This window comes from Henckelia pumila, chromosome 3, assembly GCF_033568475.1.
Source record: "Henckelia pumila isolate YLH828 chromosome 3, ASM3356847v2, whole genome shotgun sequence".
Taxonomy (NCBI): domain Eukaryota; kingdom Viridiplantae; phylum Streptophyta; class Magnoliopsida; order Lamiales; family Gesneriaceae; genus Henckelia; species Henckelia pumila.
In genome coordinates, this window is record NC_133122.1 from 19,183,510 (window position 1) to 19,203,786 (window position 20,277).

General features: G+C 39.3%; 1 protein-coding gene across 1 annotated transcript; it reads left to right on the top strand.

The window, feature by feature from the left end:
- Positions 1-19,582: 19,582 nt before the first annotated feature.
- Positions 19,583-20,056, top strand: LOC140888188 (uncharacterized). Its single transcript, XM_073295874.1, has one exon. It carries the CDS (start codon positions 19,583-19,585, stop codon positions 20,054-20,056), a length of 474 nt encoding a protein of 157 aa, XP_073151975.1.
- Positions 20,057-20,277: the final 221 nt, after the last annotated feature.

Sequence of the window (20,277 nt, forward strand, 5' to 3'; positions counted from 1 at the left end):
GTTCCGGTTATCCGATTTCGATTCCGAAAAGTGTTTTGGAATCCTCGAGACAAGACCTTCAATTTGATGTAAGTTTTCTTTTGATTCATTATGGTTTGAGAATTCGAAAATGGCAGAGATCAGTTAGTTGGTTCTTGTTTGAGGTTTTGAAGTGTTATATCTTGTGGTATTTAAGAAGAGTTATTTGAATGGTGATTGTATGCTATTGTGATGCTTTAGCAGCTTCAATTCGAAATTAGTAGCATCTGATATTGCTGAGTTTTGACATATATGTGCTGGTTTGATGGATATGTGCTGCTATAGTTGTTAGAAATTAGTTTCGGTTACCGATTTTGTACCGTTACTCCGCCGAACTTATGATTTGAGGCTGTTTTGCTATTGTTTGTCGGACTGAGATGTTGCTGAGTGTTAGCTGATATTTCTTTGGTTTATATGCTATGATTACAGTGCATAAATAGGGCACGTCAACTTGAGAATTCCGATTTTGGAACCGGTAGAAGAAAGAAGAAAGTTTGTGGTATTTTTGCTTTGAAGATGAGCTGTAACTTGAGCAGATTTTTAATACAAAATGATGTTGTTCTTGGTTCAGATTTGGACAACTAGAAGACATCTTAAACATCATATTTAAAAGGTAAAAGTGGACTACTATGTTGAATGGGATTATAACTCGAGATGGTTTGTATCGAGTTCCCTAAATCACATACTTATTTGATTACTTGCTTTTATATGTTTTCTATGAATTATTGAATGAGTCTATGGTGTTAATGAATGCTATATTGATTTTATATGTGCATTCATCTTGAGAAACCAATTCCTTGATTTTGAAATGAACGGAAACGTTCGATTAGACGATTTGAGGGATTATATATGTATGGCCTGGGTGGTTGATTTAGCCTAGCATCTGATTTACATATATAATGGCTTCAAAGTCTAGAGAAGCAAGATAAGTAGCCCCACCTCGATCGGGAGAGTCGGTGGTTAGTTATGATATCTTTTTCTCGGGATCCCAACCGATGAAATAAGAGAATTCGTTAGAGAACCTTGTTTTAAAACATGCATTGTATTTACTTTTATATCATGAATTTGATATATGCTTTGTTATGCATGTTTAGTTGCTTTTACTGGGAAATATATTTCTCACCGGAGTTATCCGGCTATTGTTGTGTTGTATGTGTCATGGAAATAGGCGGGAGTGGAACAGGGCAAAAGCGATCTTGAAGAACAAGGGATGGGAGAATAGCGTGATGATCCGAGTTTAGATGGTTGTGAGCTGTCAATGTTTGTGTTGAGTCCAAAGACATGAATATGTTGTAGTTACATATGTCAAGACTTAATGGTTATGAGGTTTTTGTCTTAATAATATGCACAAGACTTGAGATGATGTATATTACTTCTTAGGACTTGACTTGATATTGTATGCAATGTTCCATGTTTGATATATGAGCCTATTATGTTGATTTTAAGGTTTTAAGATGATCTACTTCTATCAACTTATATCATGTTAGAATGCATGTTAGCTTATGATTTTGTATAGGCTATGTATGATTTGATGTTAGATGAAAATGAATGGAAGGAACTCATTTTGACAGCAAAATTGCATCAGTTGGAATTTCTGGAGAATGAGCCCGCTCGATCGGGTGATTCCTACCGATCGAGCGAGGCCTTTAATTCTAAGGCAGTGAGGTGAGCACATTGGGCTCGCTCGATCGGTGAAGTTTGCCCGATCGAGCGAGGCCAATATTTCTTCCACCCGAGAGTTGGGCTTCATGGCTCGCTCGATCGGGTGTTTTTCCCCGATCGAGCGAGGTGCTCCCTTTTTTTAAAAAAAAAATTTCTTGTATTTAGTCTTTGATTCTTTGACTATTATTTACGATGATTTGATTAATGAAAGATTAGAACTTGGGTCGTCACATGAGTTAATACACCATGGACTGACAAGCACTGGACTTGATACTCATTTTCACCTGAATAGAGTGCATAAAAGTTTCTAGAAAATTTTTGATTTTTGTTGATCTTCTTCAGTATGTTTGGACAGATCTGGCCAGTGTATCTCTCCATGCCAACCTTTCTCATTTGAATTCTCTTCATCAGCTTGTTTCTTATGCACTCTAGCATTGTTATGATCGGTTTGTCTCTTGCTTCCATAATGTAGCTGTTGAAGGATTCAGACAAGTTGTTCACCACAACATCACACAAACATCCACCAGAGAAATGGCTTCTAGCCCAGTGTACTGCTGGAATTTTTTTTGAGCCATTCACATGCAGTCTCTTGGCTCACGTTCACTTTAGGATCCACCAGTGCCATTTTTTTCATATGCTCCTCAAACTCATTCTTGTTTCCTGTTGTAGCAGCCTTCCAGAACAACTCTTTCAAATCCAAACTTTTGAATTTTTTCTTGAAGTTCTGATACATATGCCTCAAGCAATATCTATGCTCAGATTCAGGAACAAGTTCTTTTAATGCTTCCACCATTCCTTTCTGTCTATCTGATATAAAAGTCCATTTATTTTCTCTCATTCCTCCTACATCTTCCAACAGAATTGTGAGAAACCATGTCCAATTCTCTCTGTTATCAACTTGTACCACTGCAAAGGCTATAGGCACCATATTGTCATTTCCATCCCTACCAACAGCTGCCAACAGTTTACCACCATGTATTATTTTCAGAAAACAACCATCTAACCCAATAATTGGCCTACAACCTGCTAAGAAAGAAGCCTTCATGGCATGCAAGCTAAAATAAAACTTATCAAATGTTGGGGGGCTCAAAATCATCTTTTCTTCTGAGAATAAATGTACTTCCTGGACTAAAATTTCTCAATGTCTCGCAATAATCCCATAGATGATGGTATTGTACACTGTCAACACCTCTGATCTTCTGAAGAGCAGTCTTTTTAGCCCTTATCACCTTCCATTTACTTACATCAACTTCACATTTTGACTTTATCAAATTTCTTAGCTGATCGATTTTTATATCAGGATTATCTCTAACAATCTTATGAATCCTCTTAGCTAAGTACCTAGAGTTGGCTAACTTGTTCTCAATACTTCTAGCACAAGTGTGTTTACCCTTGATAGTCTTGATCTGAAATGTTGGTCCACCCATAACCAGAGATGCATGGATCCTCCAATCACAACCATTTTTGCACTCACCTGTTATCCTGTTCCTTTCATTTTTCTTCAACACTAGCTCATAACCCTCTCTAACACTGTGATATCTCAAAACCTCCCTAAAGTCTTGTGCACTCTTGAATTTCATTCCCACAACAAGGGAAAACTTCTTTATATCTTGCCCCTCTTTGAAAGTAGGATGTCTAGGTCCCTCTTCATCAGATCCATACATGCTTAAATCATCATCATCATCATCATCATCATCATCTGCCTCACTTAACCATTCGAAGTTATCTCCAGTTTCACATTCTTTCCTCTTCTCACCAACTTTCCTTTTATCTTTTTTCTTATTCCTCTGTGCACTTTCCTTTGGATACACATCACCCTCAACATTCAAATTTCTAGCAGATGTTTCTTCACCACTATTCCCCTCAGTATCCTCCAAAAGTTCAGATGGTGCAACTGAATAATTTTCATCAGATGAGTCATCGAATTCACTGGTAGCGCTTATCGCGTATGCCCAAATTACCCGACTCAATCAGATAAATAAATAATGCAGTAGCGTGAGTAGGGATCGTTCCCACGAGGAAAGGTAAATTTAAAAGTGTTCTTTAAAATAAAAGGGGGTTTTGGAGTTGAGATTAACTACTAAAAATCTTAGCAATTAAATAATTAAATTATCACTATCACGCAAGATTAAAAATTAACTGAGAAAATCAATAAGAAATAAGACTTGGTATCGATCGACTACACCCTTGATATTATTCATGCAATCATTGATCATCTAAAAATAATTAATCTTATCAAATATTCACCATTGGAAATTTAATTCCTGTTTCACCTTAATTTTAGTTAACTAGACAACAGCAGTCTAAGTTAACCCTTACCCCATAAACTAACCCAATACCAGCTGTAGTGACCCTTACTCGGATCACCTACTAAACAGAACTTAGACATGCAATTAACTTAATTAAATAGATATCATAATAAAACTGCGGAAACCATAAATATTATACAATCCCAAGTAAAGGAATCTGTAATTTATCCAAATAATATACAACCAAATCGAATAGCTGTATAAACCCAAACAACAGTAATAAAACCTAGACGAAGCTCCAGCTGGTCAACCACTGACTAGCCCCTCCTGGATCCACCCTCCTCGTCCAATCGCAAACCTGCCCCATGGAATAGGGTGTCCAGAAACACAGAGTACGAGACGTGAGCATAAAACGCTCAGTACGAGAGTATGAGTATACATGCATGCAAAGTGAACTCCCTATAGACTCGAGGTCAAGGATCAGATAACAGAAACAGACCGGGCCCTGGTATGTAGCACGCTGTGCCGTCGCTTCAGGGTGGCTCCCATACCGAGATAACCGTGGATACGCCGAACCCAAATCGATGGAAGTCCATCCACTAACAGGATAGGGTACAACCCTACTAACAGACATCTCGAAAGAGATACAGCAAGATGCAAATGAATGCAGCATAATATCATGGCATATAAATCATGCAGTCACATAATACATGCATATTCAGTCAGGATATCTCGAACAGTACTTTCGTACCTCAAAACAGTGCAAGCTCTACTAACTCTAGGTCCACGCCTATAGTCTGCTCTACACTGCCAAATGATACTACTATCATTAAAGTGCTCTAAAAGCCTTAACTAAGCTATTGCATACTCCTAAATATTAATAGGAAGCAAAAACTATATCTTCGTCCGTCGTTAGCCCTTTGATGTCGATGCCTCCAGAACTTGGGCACAACTCCGCTACGACTACCGAACGCCTCGCCGACCGCCGGGTCAAGCCTAGGAAGGCTAGAACAACTCGAATAGACTAGAAAGGAGAGGGAAACACTCGGAATTGGCAATTGGAAATGAAGCCTCGGCCCTCTATTTATAGACAACGATCGGAACTTCCGATCCTTGATCGGAACGTCCGATCCTGCCATCGGAGCTTCCGAAGATCCTGATCTACCACGTGTCAAAATATCACTTGTTGAATCCGGATAGGGGTGATCGGAGCTTCCGGTCCTGATCGGAGCTTCCGATCTAACCACACGTCATGAATGACATAATATCATCGGTGCCTCCGATCGCTCATCGGATCTTCCGATCCTGTTCGGAGCTTCCGATCGTGCCTTCGGAGCTTCCGATCCGTCCGATCCCCAATTTATTTAATTAGCATTAATCCTTTAATTACTCAATTAGGATACGGGCTACTACATTCTCCCCCACTTAAGATTTTTCGTCCTCGAAATCAGATCTTAAGTACCGAATGCAAATACAGAAATCAGAAACATTCTTTATTCAAATCAAACGTTTACAGAGTTTGCAACTAAATACAACTTAAAGAATGAAATCAAAACAACTCAGGATGGTCTTTACGCATCATGTCCTCAAGCTCCCAAGTAGCTTCCTCAGTGCCTCGGCGCTGCCACTGAACTAAAACCAAAGGAATGACTTTGTTCCGTAAAACCTTATCCTTATAATCCAGGATACGAAGAGGTTTCTCAACATAAGTCAAATCCTTGTCTACCTGAACCTCAGACCGCTGCAGAATATGAGATTCATCCGCCACATACTGTCGCAACAGAGATACGTGGAACACGTCGTGAATACTGGATAGATGCGGTGGCAAAGCTAGTCGATAAGCCAAATCGCCAATGCTCTCCAAGATCTCAAACGGACCGATAAACCTGGGAGACAACTTGCCTTTAAGGCCAAATCTGAGAATCTTGCGGAAAGGTGACACTCTCAAAAACACTTTCTCCCCGACGTCGAACTATAAAGGCCTACGCTTGATATTAGCATAGCTGGCCTGACGATCTTGTGCAGTCTTAATCCGTTTTTTGATTTGATCAATAATGTCTATCGCCTGCTGGATAAACTCCGGTCCCTCAGCCTGTCTCTCCCCCACTTCTTCCCAGAAGAGTGGAGTACGACAACGTCGTCCGTACAACGCCTCAAAAGGTGTCATCCCAATACTAGTATGATAGCTATTGTTGTACGCGAACTCGATCAACGGCAATTGATCCTGCCAGGCTGAACCAAAATCCATGACGCACGCTCTGAGCATATCCTCTAAAGTACGGATAGTGCGCTCTGACTAACCATCAGTCTCCGGATGATAGGCAGTACTCAAACTGAGAGTAGTACCCATCGCACGCTGAACGCTCCCCCAAAATCTAGAAGTGAACCAGGGGTCCCGATCGCTGACAATGCTCACAGGCACTCCATGAAGTCGAACGATCTCCTAAATGTACATCCGTGCCATGCGATCCACAGAGTACTCTCGGCTATAGGCAATGAAATGCGCTGACTTGGTGAGTCGGTCCACCACAACCCAGATAGCATCACAGTTCCTCGGGGATACCGGCAAATGGGTCACAAAGTCCATTGTGATAAACTCCCATTTCCATTCAGGAATAGGCAGACCGTGAAGCAATCCTCCAGGTCGTCGGTGCTCTTCCTTGATCTGTTGACACACCAAACATCTCGAAACAAACTGATAAACACTGCGTTTCATTCCCTTCCACCAGAAACGAGTACGTAGATCCTTGTACATCTTGTTGCTCCCAGGATGAATACTCAACTTAGTGCGATGCGCCTGAGACAAAATCTCCTCTCGCAACTCTTCATCCTGCGGAATAACAAGCCTACCAGACAAACACAGAAAACCATCTGACTGATAATGAAATCCAGACGAGCTACCCTCGTTAGCTAGACGAGCTAAACGCTGCGTCTTTGAATCAGACATCTGAGCATCTCGGATCCGCGAATACAAGGCTGGCTCAGATAATATCGCAAACATCTGGATACTCTGCATACCTTTCTTATGCTTGAAGGTATAACCTGAAGTACAATAGTCACTGATCGCACTAGACATCGAACAAATCTGAAGTGCGGATAGTCGCACCTTGCGACTCAAGGCATCATCGGTGAGATTAGCAGCTCCCGGATGCTACTTAATCTCAAAATCATAGTCCTTAAGCAAGTCCATCCAACGTCTCTGCCTCATGTTCAACTCCGTCCGAGTGAACAAATACTTGAGACTCTTATGGTCGGTGAAGATCTCAAATTTCTCACCATACAGATAATGACGTCAGATCTTCAAAGCGAACACAATGGCTGCCAATTCCCAATCATGGACTGGGTAGTTGTCCTCGTGAAGCTTCAGCTGTCTAGAAGCGTATGCGATCACATGCCCATTCTGAGTCAGGACACAACCTAACCCCTGAAGAGAAGCATCCGTGTAAACTACATACCCTCCAGATCCTGACGGTAATGCCAACACCGGCGCAGAAGTCAACCGCCGTCGAAGCTCACAAAAATTCTCCTCACACTCGGAGGACCACTCGAAATCCACACCCTTGCGGGTAAGCTGCGTCAACGGTCGAGCTAACTGAGAGAAGTTCAGAATGAAGCGATGATAATACCCCGCTAGACCCAGAAAACTACGGATCTCAGCAACTGTCGTCGGACGCGACCAATTAAGTACCGCTTCAATCTTGCTTGGATCAACAGAAATCCCCTCCCTGGATATGATATGGCCAAGAAAGACCACTCTATCCATCCAGAACTCACACTTGCTCAGCTTGGCGTACAACTGCTCATCTCGAAGAGTCTGTAGTACCAACCGCAAGTAAGAAACATGCTCTTCCGTATTACGCGAATACACTAGGATGTCGTCAATGAAGACCACGACAAACTTGTCCAAATACTCTCTGAAGACACGGTTCATCAGATCCATGAATATAGCCGGCGCATTAGTCAAACCAAATGGCATCACTAGGAACTCGTAATGCCCATAGCGAGTACGGAATGCAGTCTTGGCTACGTCCTGATCACGGACTCTCAACTGATGATACCCAGATCTCAAGTCAATCTTGGAGTAAACTGACGTTCCCTGCAGCTGATCGAACAAGTCATCAATACGAGGCAACGAATACTTGTTCTTCACAGTGACTCGATTCAGCTGCCGATAGTCAATGCACAGCCGCATCGACCCATCCTTCTTCTTCACGAAAAAAACAGGAGCTCCCCAAGGAGATACACTAGGACGAATGTACCCCTTGTCCAAAAGATCCTGTAGCTGATTTTTCAACTCACGCATCTCTGACGGAGCCAGACGATATGGTGCTCTAGAAATAGGCGTAGTACCCGGCATCAACTCTATGCCAAACTCGACTTCCCTAGCAGGAGGAAAACCCGGAATCTCATCAGAAAATACATCTGGAAATTCATCCACAACAGGAATGCTCTATATCCCAATACTCTCAGCGGACAAATCAACTGCATAGATAAGGTAGCCTTCCCCGCCAGACTCTAGAGCTCTACAGGCTCTCAAAGCTGATACCAAAGGCATCGGAGTTCGCGCTCCCTCACCATAGAAAAACCAACTCTCACTCCCCTCTGGATGAAAGCGTACTAATCTCTGATAGCAGTCCACTGAAGCTCGATAGGTGGTCAACATATCTATTCCCAGAATGCAATCAAAGTCGTCCATCGCCAGGACCATGAGATTCGCAATCAAAATGTTACCCTCAAACTCTAAAGGGCAACCCATCACTAGACGCTTAGCCAAAGCAGATTGGCCCGTCGGAGTAGAAATAGACATCACTACGTCCAGTGCAATGCATGGTAACTTATGCCTCTTAACAAAACGTGCAGAAATGAAGGAATGAGATGCACCAGTGTCAATAAGTACAAGAGCAGGTATACCATAAAGCAGAAATGTACCTGCGATGACTTTCTCATTCTCCTCCACTACCTGATCATGTCTCAGGGCAAACACCTGGTCAGAAGCTCGTGGCCTCAAATGAGAACTCCCAGCAGACTGTCCCTGCGACCTCTGCTGTATGGTGGCCTGAGAACCAGATTCTGAACCAGATCCCGAACCGCCTCCCCCATATAGTGGACAATCTCTTCGGATATGACCAGTCTCTCCACAACGGAAACAAGCTCCAGAAGCTCTACGGCACTTGTCGGATGGATGTTTCTTCCCACAGTGATCACACTTGTCCTTCTTATCGTAACGGACAACACCTCCAGAACCAGAGGAAGAAGAAGATCCAGACTTCTTGAAAGATTGGGCACGGGGACCCAAAGAACTAGCAGGCCTCGACTGAGGGAAAGAACTATTCCGCCGAATGCTGTCCTCCGCCTGGTGACAACGGCTCACCAAACCCTCGTAGGACATGTCGTCGCCAACCGCCACACGGTCATGGATCTCAGGGTTAAGGCCCTGAAGGAACAGATTATACTTCATCTCTGAGCTATCAGCAATCTCAGGGCAATAGGATAGAAGATCAAAGAACCTCTGCTGATACTCATCGATAGACATGGCTCCCTGTCGCAGACTCAGTAGCTCGCCTGCCTTCGACTGACGGAGTGCAGGAGGAAAATACCGCTTTTGGAAAGCTGTGCGGAACTCGGCCCAGGTGGCCACTCCTCTCGCCGCAACAAAAGGTGCAGAAGTAAACCTCCACCACCTGCGCGCACGCCCATCCAGAAGATAGCCAAGGGTTTCCACCTTCTGCTCCTCGGTGCATTGGAAAGTCTGAAAAGTTGTCTCCATGCGGTCTAACCAGTTCTCCGCATCCTCCGGAGACTCACCTCCAACTAAGGGCTTAGGACCCATAGCTAAGAATCGACGCACAGTGAAACGCTCGTCGTCATGATGACGATGACGCCGTTCTCGACGAGGCTCCCGGTCGGCATCACCCCAACGCCCACCAACACTGCCATGAGAACTCCGGTCGTCACGATTTTCCATCTACAAAAATACCTCATGATGAGACTAAATCCCAAGAATTCTTTTGCATGCTCTGATACCATAAATGTAGTGACCCTTACCCGGATCACATACTAAACAGAACTTAGGCATGCAATTAACTTAATTAAATAGATATCAGAATAAAACTGCGGAAACCATAAATATTATACAATCTCAAGTAAAGGAATCTGTAATTTATCCAAATAATATACAACCAAATCGAATAGCTGTATAAACCCAAACAACAGTAATAAAACCTAGACGAAGCTCCAGCTGGTCAATCACTGACTAGCCCCTCCTGGATCCACCCTCCTCGTCCAATCGCAAACCTGTCTCATGGAATAGGGTGTCCAGAAACACAGAGTACGAGACGTGAGCATAAAACGCTCAGTACGAGAGTATGAGTATACATGCATGCAAAGTGAACTCCTTATAGACTCGAGGTCAAGGATCAGATAACAGAAACATACCGGGCCCTGGTATGTAGCACGTTGTGCCGTCGCTTCAGGAGGTGGCTCCCATACCGAGATAACCGTGGATACGCCGGACCCAAATCGATGGAAGTTCATCCACTAACAGGATAGGGTACAACCCTACTAACAGACATCTCGAAAGAGATACAGCAAGATGCAAATGAATGTAGCATAATATCATGACATATAAATCATGCAGTCACATAATACATGCATACTCAGTCAGGATATCTCGAACAGTACTTCCGTACCTCAAAACAGTGCAAGCTCTACCAACTCTAGGTCCACGCCTATAGTCTGCTCTACACTGCCAAATGATACTATTATCATTAAAGTGCTCTAAAAGCCTTAACTAAGCTATTGCATACTCCTAAATATTAATAGGAAGCAAAAACCATACCTTCGTCCATCGTTAGCCCTTTGATGTCGATGCCTCCAGAACTTGGGCACAACTCCGCTACGACTACCAAACGCCTCACCGACTGCCGGGTCAAGCCTAGGAAGGCTAGAACAACTCGAATAGACTAGAAAGGAGAGGGAAACACTCGGAATTGGCAATTGGAAATGAAGCCTCGGCCCTCTATTTATAGACAACGATCGGAACTTCCGATCCTTGATCGGAACGTCCGAACCTCGATCGGAACGTCCGATCCTGCCATCGGAGCTTCCGAAGATCCTGATCTACCACGTGTCAAAATATCACTTGTTGAATTCGGATAGGGGTGATCGGAGCTTCCGGTCCTGATCGGAGCTTCCGATCTAACCACACGTCATGAATGACGTAATATCATCGGTGCCTCCGATCGCTCATCGGAGCTTCCGATCTTGTTCGGAGCTTCCGATCGTGCCTTCGGAGCTTTCGATCCGTCCGATCCCCAATTTATTTAATTAGCATTAATCCTTTAATTACTCAATTAGGGTACGGGCTACTACACCAGCGATCAGATTTAAATCCACGGTAGCATTCAAACTAGTAAAATTGATAAAGCTAGACAACCCATACACAAGCGGATGAATTTAGCCTAGTCAATTATTATTCCTACGATTTAACAAATTCAACAGCAGAAAATATTAATCATAGTTGCTTCGCAAATTAGAGGCTTCAAACAATTAATGATTTGAATTCTAATTTAGCATTCGTTTGTATAATGAAATCCTAAGATGGCCAATCTAAAAATCTCATACACAAGCATATCAATCAATTCAGAATAATTCTTGATACTTGATAAAAATCAAACATTGAAAATCAAAATCTCATGAATAAACTAAATCAAGGGTTTTGTCTTCCTCAACCAAATACTAAAAACAAGAAGAATTAAAATCTAAGAACAAGAAAGATAAAACCTAGCCGCCAAGATGGTTCTTGAGCCTCCTCTGCGTCTCCTATCTCTTCTCTATCAAAATCTGACTCTAAAATTCGATATATATCTTTTAATTAATGCTAGAGTCCTAAATAATAAAAATTCCTAAATTAAAAATATTTTCCCGAACAGCATGTCTCGCTCGATTGGCAAGATGTTGCGGATCGAGCGAGCAACTTTTCCGAACCTACTGTTTTCAAATTTTTTTGGCCGCTCGATCCGCAAGATGTTGCGAATCGAGCGAGCAACTTTTCTCCCAACGAGCAGCGATTTTGAAAAATTCATATTCAGAGATCTAGCCGTCGGATTGAGCTGAAATTTGGACAGCTGCTTTAAAACATCTTATAATTTATTCTGGACGGTGAAGATTGGATTTGGACTTCTATAAAAGTAAATATGATTTTCTGATCATTGTTGCTCCGTAATTCATTCTCGCGCAATAGCTTTTCCATCTTTTCCTCGACAAAACGCTACGTCCTATACAATAAACACGGGAGCGTGTAATGTAGACACGATGTATGAAATATGAACACAATGCTTAATTAAAACACATAAACGCATGCAAAATAACAACACAATGATATTAAAATATGCAACACAAACATGCCCATCAAATACCCCCACACTTAATCCTTGCTCACCCTCGAGCAAGTCATGCAAAAACAAAATGAAACAACAACAAACACATAAGCAAGGACGAATCACTCATATCATAGCCTCAGAGAAAACCACTTTCATCTAAAAATAAGTTCATAGCGACTCTCAATAATCAATGATACACCTTTAGTCGAATGCGAACGTGTGTGTGTGCCATGTTACCCCAGTTACATGCAACTTCAAAAGAACAAAGTTTCAAGACTGTTCGCCGACCTATAACAATTCAGTGCAAGCCTCACCATCAAGAACTCTCCTCCCAACAATCCTTCAATACAACACAAATTCCTTGAGAATAATTACGCACCTCCGGATTTTGCACCCGGTATTGCTTTAGCCCCAATAATTACCCGCATACTTAGCTATAACTAAGACAGGATTAGAATTTCAATCCCCTCGTCTATAGCCCGGATGGAGCATCAACCCTATTTTATCCGCATACTTAGCCTTGAATTTGATCTTTTAGGATTAGGATTTCAATCCTTTTCAGGCCCGGATGGAGTTGTAAATTTTTTTTTTCTAGGTGCGCCCAAGATCGTTTATGCCATATCAAAGAAATCATCAAGATTCAAATACTATCAAGTTCTACAAACACCTATTGTCGTGCAATGGTCCAACAGACATCCACAATATCTAATACATCGCTACACTTCATTGGTTAAACATGCGTGCTTAAGAATATTCAACAAACAACCTACGGTTTCTCAAATCTGATCAAGAGTTAAAATTTTTCAAAAATCATCATTTTTCAACTATCTTATCATAGGCTATAAAGGCTAGAAATCATCCTTTACTTATGCACACAAAACACTCATGAAACAATTTACAAACTACATGCAAGTACGCAACAAACATAATGCAAAACAAACAACAAAACACTGAATGCACCCCCCCCCACCCCCCCCCCCCCACACACACTTATCTAAAGCATTGCCCTCAATGCTCTAGCACTAAAAACACAACACACAACACAAATAACAAAATGATAACGAGATGCAAAATTAAAACAGAACTCCCCTGGTTCAAGTGTTGGCATTGTCGTCCTCTTTGGCCTCAGGTTGAATAATGGAAGACTCCTATTGAAAATTGGACGGCAGATGGGGTGGCCAGGCTCCTGAAAACAAAACAAAATAAAACAAAACAAAACAAAACAAAAAACAAAAATGAAATAAAGGAAAAATACACTGGGTTGCCTCCCAGCCAGCGCTTGATTTTCAGTCATCGGCTTGACTCTCAGAAGCACTGCTCAAAGAGCGGCTGACGCCCAAAATAAGTGTCATATGACACCACAAATGGGTCTTGGTTCCATAAGCCCTTAAGCTTGGCCATATATAAACAGTTAAAACTCGTCACCGCAACAACACTCCAAAGTAGCTGATAAACATGGAAAGAGAACGTCTCGATGGGCTCTTGAAAACTAACATCTTTTGAGGCTGGTATGAATGGAAAGGAAGGATCTTCGGGATGTGTGTATGATAATACTATCGATGAGCTCATATCGATAGACTCTTGAATTCCGTCATCCTCAAACTCAAGTGGTAACATATTTCCATCATACACTATTTCTTCCAGAACATCTTCCGACTGTGGTTCAATAAGAAGAGAAGACTCAAACGCCTCTAAATCTTCAGCAGGAATTGATGCGCGCTCCCAATTCTGGTTCTCTGAGTCATCATCATTAAACCAATTTGGGTTGGTCAATGCTTGAGTATCTTGCTTCACTTCATGTTCTCGGTCTTCATGGACGAATGATCTCTTGATATTCTCCATGTGCTCCGCAAGGTCACATCTAGACTTTTTCAGAACTTCTATAGTTTCCACAGTCGATGCCACAAGTTTGCTCATTATATCTTCCAGCGAATGTAAAATCAACTGCGAACAACTTCCCTCCTCCTTTTGAAGCTCGAATGGTTGGTCTGTAAAATTTGGGTATTGAGATTGTGAATACCAATAATAGTCAAACTCTGCCATATCATCTAACAGGCGTCTCATGGTATCAGCATTTCGGAAAAATATTGATATACCGGTTGTGAAAGCTCCATCAATTACCCATCTTCTTGTCACTGCATCCAAACCACCAAGAAAATATGTTAGGAGAGAATAGTTAGAAAAATCACGATATCGGGAGATGGTTTCCAAATCCTTGAATCTCCCCCATGCTGCGTAGAATGGCTCTCCGTGTTGCTGGATAAAACTTGGGAATACTTGTTGATTTAACATCTCGAAGTATTGCACCGCAATAATCCTCTTTCGCCTATGCAAAATTCTTTCTATCTCTGGGTCGTATGAAAATTCTTCTTCTTCCGAAGATTCACCTGCACGCACGAACAAACCAGAGTAGCACTAGGAGAAATAATAATAAAAAAAAACACAAATAAATTAAACGCATTTTCCCGGCAACGGCGCCAAAATTTGGTAGCGCTTATCGCGTACGCCCAAATTACCCGACTCAATCAGATAAACAAATAATGCAGTAGCGTGAGTAGGGATCGTTTCCACGAGGAAATGTAAATTTAAAAGTGTTCTTTAAAATAAAAGGGGGTTTTGGAGTTGAGATTAACTACTAAAAATCTTAGCAATTAAATAATAAAATTATCACTATCACGCAAGATTAAAAATTAACTGAGAAAATCAATAAGAAATAAGACTTGGTATCGGTCGACTACACCCTTGATATTATTCATTCAATCATTGATCATCTAAAAATAATTAATCTTATCAAATATTCACCATTGGAAATTTAATTCATGTTTCACCTTAATTTTAGTTAACTAGACAACAGCAGTCTAAGTTAACCCTTACCCCATAAACTAACCCAATACCAGCGATCAGATTTAAATCCACGGTAGCATTCAAACTAGTAAAACTGATAAAGCTAGACAACCCATACACAAGCAGATGAATTTAGCCTAGTCAATTATTATTCCTACGATTTAACAAATTCAACAGCAGAAAATATTAATCATAGTTGCTTCGCAAATTAGAAGTTTCAAACAATTACGGATTTGAATTCTAATTTAGCATTCGTTTGTATAATGAAATCCTAAGATGGCCAATCTAAAAATCTCATACACAAGCATATCAATCAATTCAGAATAATTCTTGATACTTGATAAAAATCAAACATTGAAAATCAAAATCTCATGAATAAACTAAATCAAGGGTTTTGTCTTCCTCAACCAAGTACTAAAAACAAGAAGAATTAAAATCTAAGAACAAGAAAGATAAAACCTAGCCGCCAAGATGGTTCTTGAGCCTCCTCTGCGTCTCCTATCTCTTCTCTATCAAAATCTGACTCTAAAATTCGAGATATATCTTTTAATTAAGTCTAGAGTCCTAAATAATAAAAATCCCTAAATTACAAATATTTTCCCGAACAGCATGTCTCGCTTGATCGGCAAGATGTTGCGGATCGAGCGAGCAACTTTTCCGAACCTACAGTTTTCAAATTTTTTTGGCCGCTCGATCCGCAAGATGTTGCGGATCGAGCGAGCAACTTTTCTCCTAGAGAGCAGCGATTTTTCAAAATTCATATCCGAAGATCTAGCCGTCAGATTGAGCTGAAATTTGGACAGCTGCTTTAAAACATCTTGAAATTTATTCTGGACGGTGAAGATCGGATTTGGACTTCTATAAAAATAAATATGATTTTCTGATCATTACTGCTCTGTAATTCATTCTCTCGCAATAGCTTTTCCATCTTTTCCTCGACAAAACGCTACGTCCTATACAATAAACACGGGAGCGTGTAATGTAGACACGATGTATGAAATATGAACACAATGCTTAATTAAAACACATAAACGCATGCAAAATAACAACACAATGATATTAAAATATGCAACACAAACATGCCCATCATTCACTATAATCTAAAATGCCTTCATCCTCACTACTTAAAACTTTTTCAGAATCAAGATTATGGGGATTTGGATTTTGAGCATGAGAATAAATTGGAATATTGTCGAGAAAATCATCTAAAGTTGGAATATCTTCATTCAAATGTTGTTCTTGTCTATCAAATTTAGAAAATGCAGGACCAGAACAATCACCTTTGTCACAAGTACCATCATTATTTTCAGGATCATTTGGTCACATTCATCCTCAAGAACTTCATGAGAGGCTGGAATTTTAGGATCATTTACTACAGAAGCATTTTTCAACATTGGATCATTTGTAGATGGAGTTTTTTGGTCATTAACATATGTTTTATATTCAAGATAACATATGGGACCGGTATTAACAAATGTTTCAACAGGTACAACGTTTCCTAATGGGTCTAGCATGATAAGAGGGTCTACCATTGTCTCTTCTATCCAAATGGTTACCAGTTCTAAATCCTTATACAATGCGTACATATTTGAAATTTCACCATCTCCAAAAATTTTTATCAGACCATGTTCAATCACTATACCAGGAATTCGGTAAAAGAACTTGACATTAAACTTATTTCCACCACACAACCGGTACATATCACGTAAATTCGAATAGTTAAACCTGTCGAAGTTTACGTTTTTAAATTCATGTTTAATACCTCCAACATACACTATTTTTGGATATGTACTCTTCGGGTTAAGCTTAAACTTACCTCCATACCATACATCAAACTTCATCGATAAATCCATACAATGCAAGAGAAATAGAACCGAAGATGTACCAAATTTGCCAACACCGCCAGAGATTTGCGTACGCTTCTTCCACAGTGGATGGTGAGTGAATTGGGGATTAGGGTTTTCTTCAAAATCTCCTCAGCAAACTATAATGAACGATGTTATCACAGGAAATGGGTGTATTTTGCTATTAGAGGTATAAGGGTAAAATAGTCTTAACCTAATTTCAAAATCCTTAAAAATTTCAAAAAAATAAGATGGGGCACGTGAGCTTCATTCTGAATAACAGAGGGTGATTTTTGCCTATTTAATTTACACGGGGTGTTTTTTTATTTTTATGTGTTTCATAGGGGGTCAAAATGCAATTTTCCCTATATAATAACATGAAATTATACAAATATAATTACACAATAAAATTATATAAGCAGTAATGTATAATTATATCACGTTATTATTTAAAAACCTTAGATGCTTTTATACTTGTTGTATCCCTTACTGGGAGTGTGGGATGTCGTCTTAACATCCTCCCAGGATTTATAACAAGTTTTTTAAAAAAAACTTATTTTTTTTATCATGTCTGATAATAACATGATATTATATATTAAATATATACACAACAAATAAATAAACAATAAAATAAATATACTTACTTGTTAAATATTTTTGTCTTCTCTTTGTGTTTTGGAGCGTTGGAAATTATAGAGAACCTTCGAGCGATCGTGCTGATAACGTGTTGTGAAAAGTAAAAATTTATGGTAAAAACTAAAAACTCTAAAACTCAAAATATATATATCAAACCAAACACTTATAAAATCTTCTCTCTAAGCTTGTGTTATTTCTTCACAAATGTTGAGGTCTATTTATAGATCCTCAATTGAGAAATGTCCAAAAATAAATATGTCATCCATTACATAATCAAAAATTAAAATATCATCACATCACCATCACAATAATTTTCAATCTAATTTTAATATATAATTTCCAATAGTCTCTAAATTATATACTCGCTAACTAAAACAAGGTTGCAAATTTCGTTCCAAATTACCCATTTTCTTTCTTGTGGTGTCTCAACTCCATAAACATCACGAATTAATAATTTAGTGACAATTTTATTATTATTATTATTATTATTATTATTATTATTATTATTATTATTATTATTATTATTATTATTATTATCATCATCTCTAGATATGTTATAGATTATTATTAATATTCAATAGATTTATAATTAAAATAATATAGACTTATATAATGTAATTTTTCCCCTATAATAGGATAATTGAGTTCAATTAAAATTGTACTTAAATATTAAATCTCGTAAGTTTTTTATGTTCATCTCTCTTTTCTCTTTTGATGAGGGGTGTTTATTCGATCCGAACCGAACCGAGCCAAACCAAAATTCACCGAAAATTCGAACTGAAAACCGAACCGAATTAAAAAATTCGGTTTGGTTAAAAAAACAAATTTTTTTTGGTTTTCGGTTTAACCGAATTTATATTTATTTTATATTTAATTATTAATAAAAACAAATAAACAAAATAATTAAAATAGTTAAAAATAATTAAAAATTAAAAAAAATAAAAATCGGTTTCAGTTCGATTCGGTGAACCGATCGAAAAAATCGAACCGAAAACCGAAAATCAAATTTTTGGTTTCAACTCGATTTGGATGGTTAACTAAACTCACCCCTTCTTTTGATTTACAAATGTATTATAATTTTTTTATGCTTCTACAGTATAAGGGCATAATATTTTGGTTATCCATGCTAACCATAGTAGATGAAAATAAACTAATTCAAACTGATCACATTATCATTAAAAAAAACAAAAAACTTACATGGCATTTTAGTTTATGGTATTTTACCTATAATCGTTATAATCCACTAGTAAATAAGACATTTATTCAATAATCAATATCTAGAAATAGAAATATATATAGAAATGCATGTTTACATATATACAGTACACGCAAGTAAGACTAGGGGTGAACAAAATTTCGGTTAAATCAAATTAACTGACCGAACCGAATCAATTCAAAAATTCGGTTCGATTAATTCGGAAATTCGGTTTTTATGTTAGAAAATTTTGGTCGAATTAATAGAATTATAAATAATTTAATTTTAATCTTTTTTATTTGGTCTTATTGTCACGCGCCCAAGTTGGACGGTGTTGGGAGGCTGAAATTAATTTAGGAATAATTATTATAAATTTGTAAATTAGCTAGTGTATTATAGGAAAGTAACTAATTAGAAAATATTCTTCACCTAAAATCAGTGATTGACATCCCTGATTTGTAGCATTATATATGCTCTTTAGATTGTAAATCTTATAAAAAGGATGATTAATAATAGAGAATAATTATTCCCTGCAAATTCTTTCTTTCAACATAGTATCAGAGAAAGCATAAAAAAATCACGTCTCCTTTCTCCTAACACCATGTCGGATGTTTATGATGAATCTATCAAGGAACCTTCATTCCATGTCAAAAATCCAATCACCTCAGATCTCTCAAAAACCAGGGCACCTAACTTCGACTCCCACTCTGTTCAAATCACTACAATTCGTTTGAATGGTGACAATTTTCTGAGATGGTCTCAATCAGTTCGGTTGCACATCAGAGGACGAGGAAAAATGGGTTACCTAACTGGGAAAAAAAGGCACTAACAGTAGGTGATCCGAGCTATGCTACATGGGATGCTGAGAATTCCATGGTGATGATATGGCTTGTGAACTCTATGGAAGAAGACATTAGCTCTAATTACATGTGCTATCCAACGACACAAGAGCTTTGGGAGAATGTAAATCAGATGTATTTTGATTTGGGGAATCAATCTCAGATCTTCGAGTTAAATCTTAAACTCGGAGAGTTGCGACATTGGGAGGATAATGTTACAAAATACTTCAACTGCTTGAAGCGTATATGGCAAGATTTAGATCTCTTCAATGCCTACGAGTGGAAATCTGCTGAGGATGGATGCCATCATAAGAAATCTGTGGAATATAATCGCATCTTCAAGTTTTTGGCTGGCCTCAACGTCGAATTTGATGAGGTCAGGGGCTGAATCATTGGCAGACAACCCCTGCCTCCAATTGGGGAAGTGTTCTCGGAAGTTAGAAGAGAAGAGAGTCGTAGGTATGTGATGTTGGGAAAAAAAGAAACTACCGCTGAAAGTTCAGCGCTGATAACCATAGGTGGAGGCATCAATAAAACCACCATAAATCAACGAAAATATGATGAAAAGCCGCGTGTTTGGTGTGATTTCTGCAATAAACCTCGCCATAC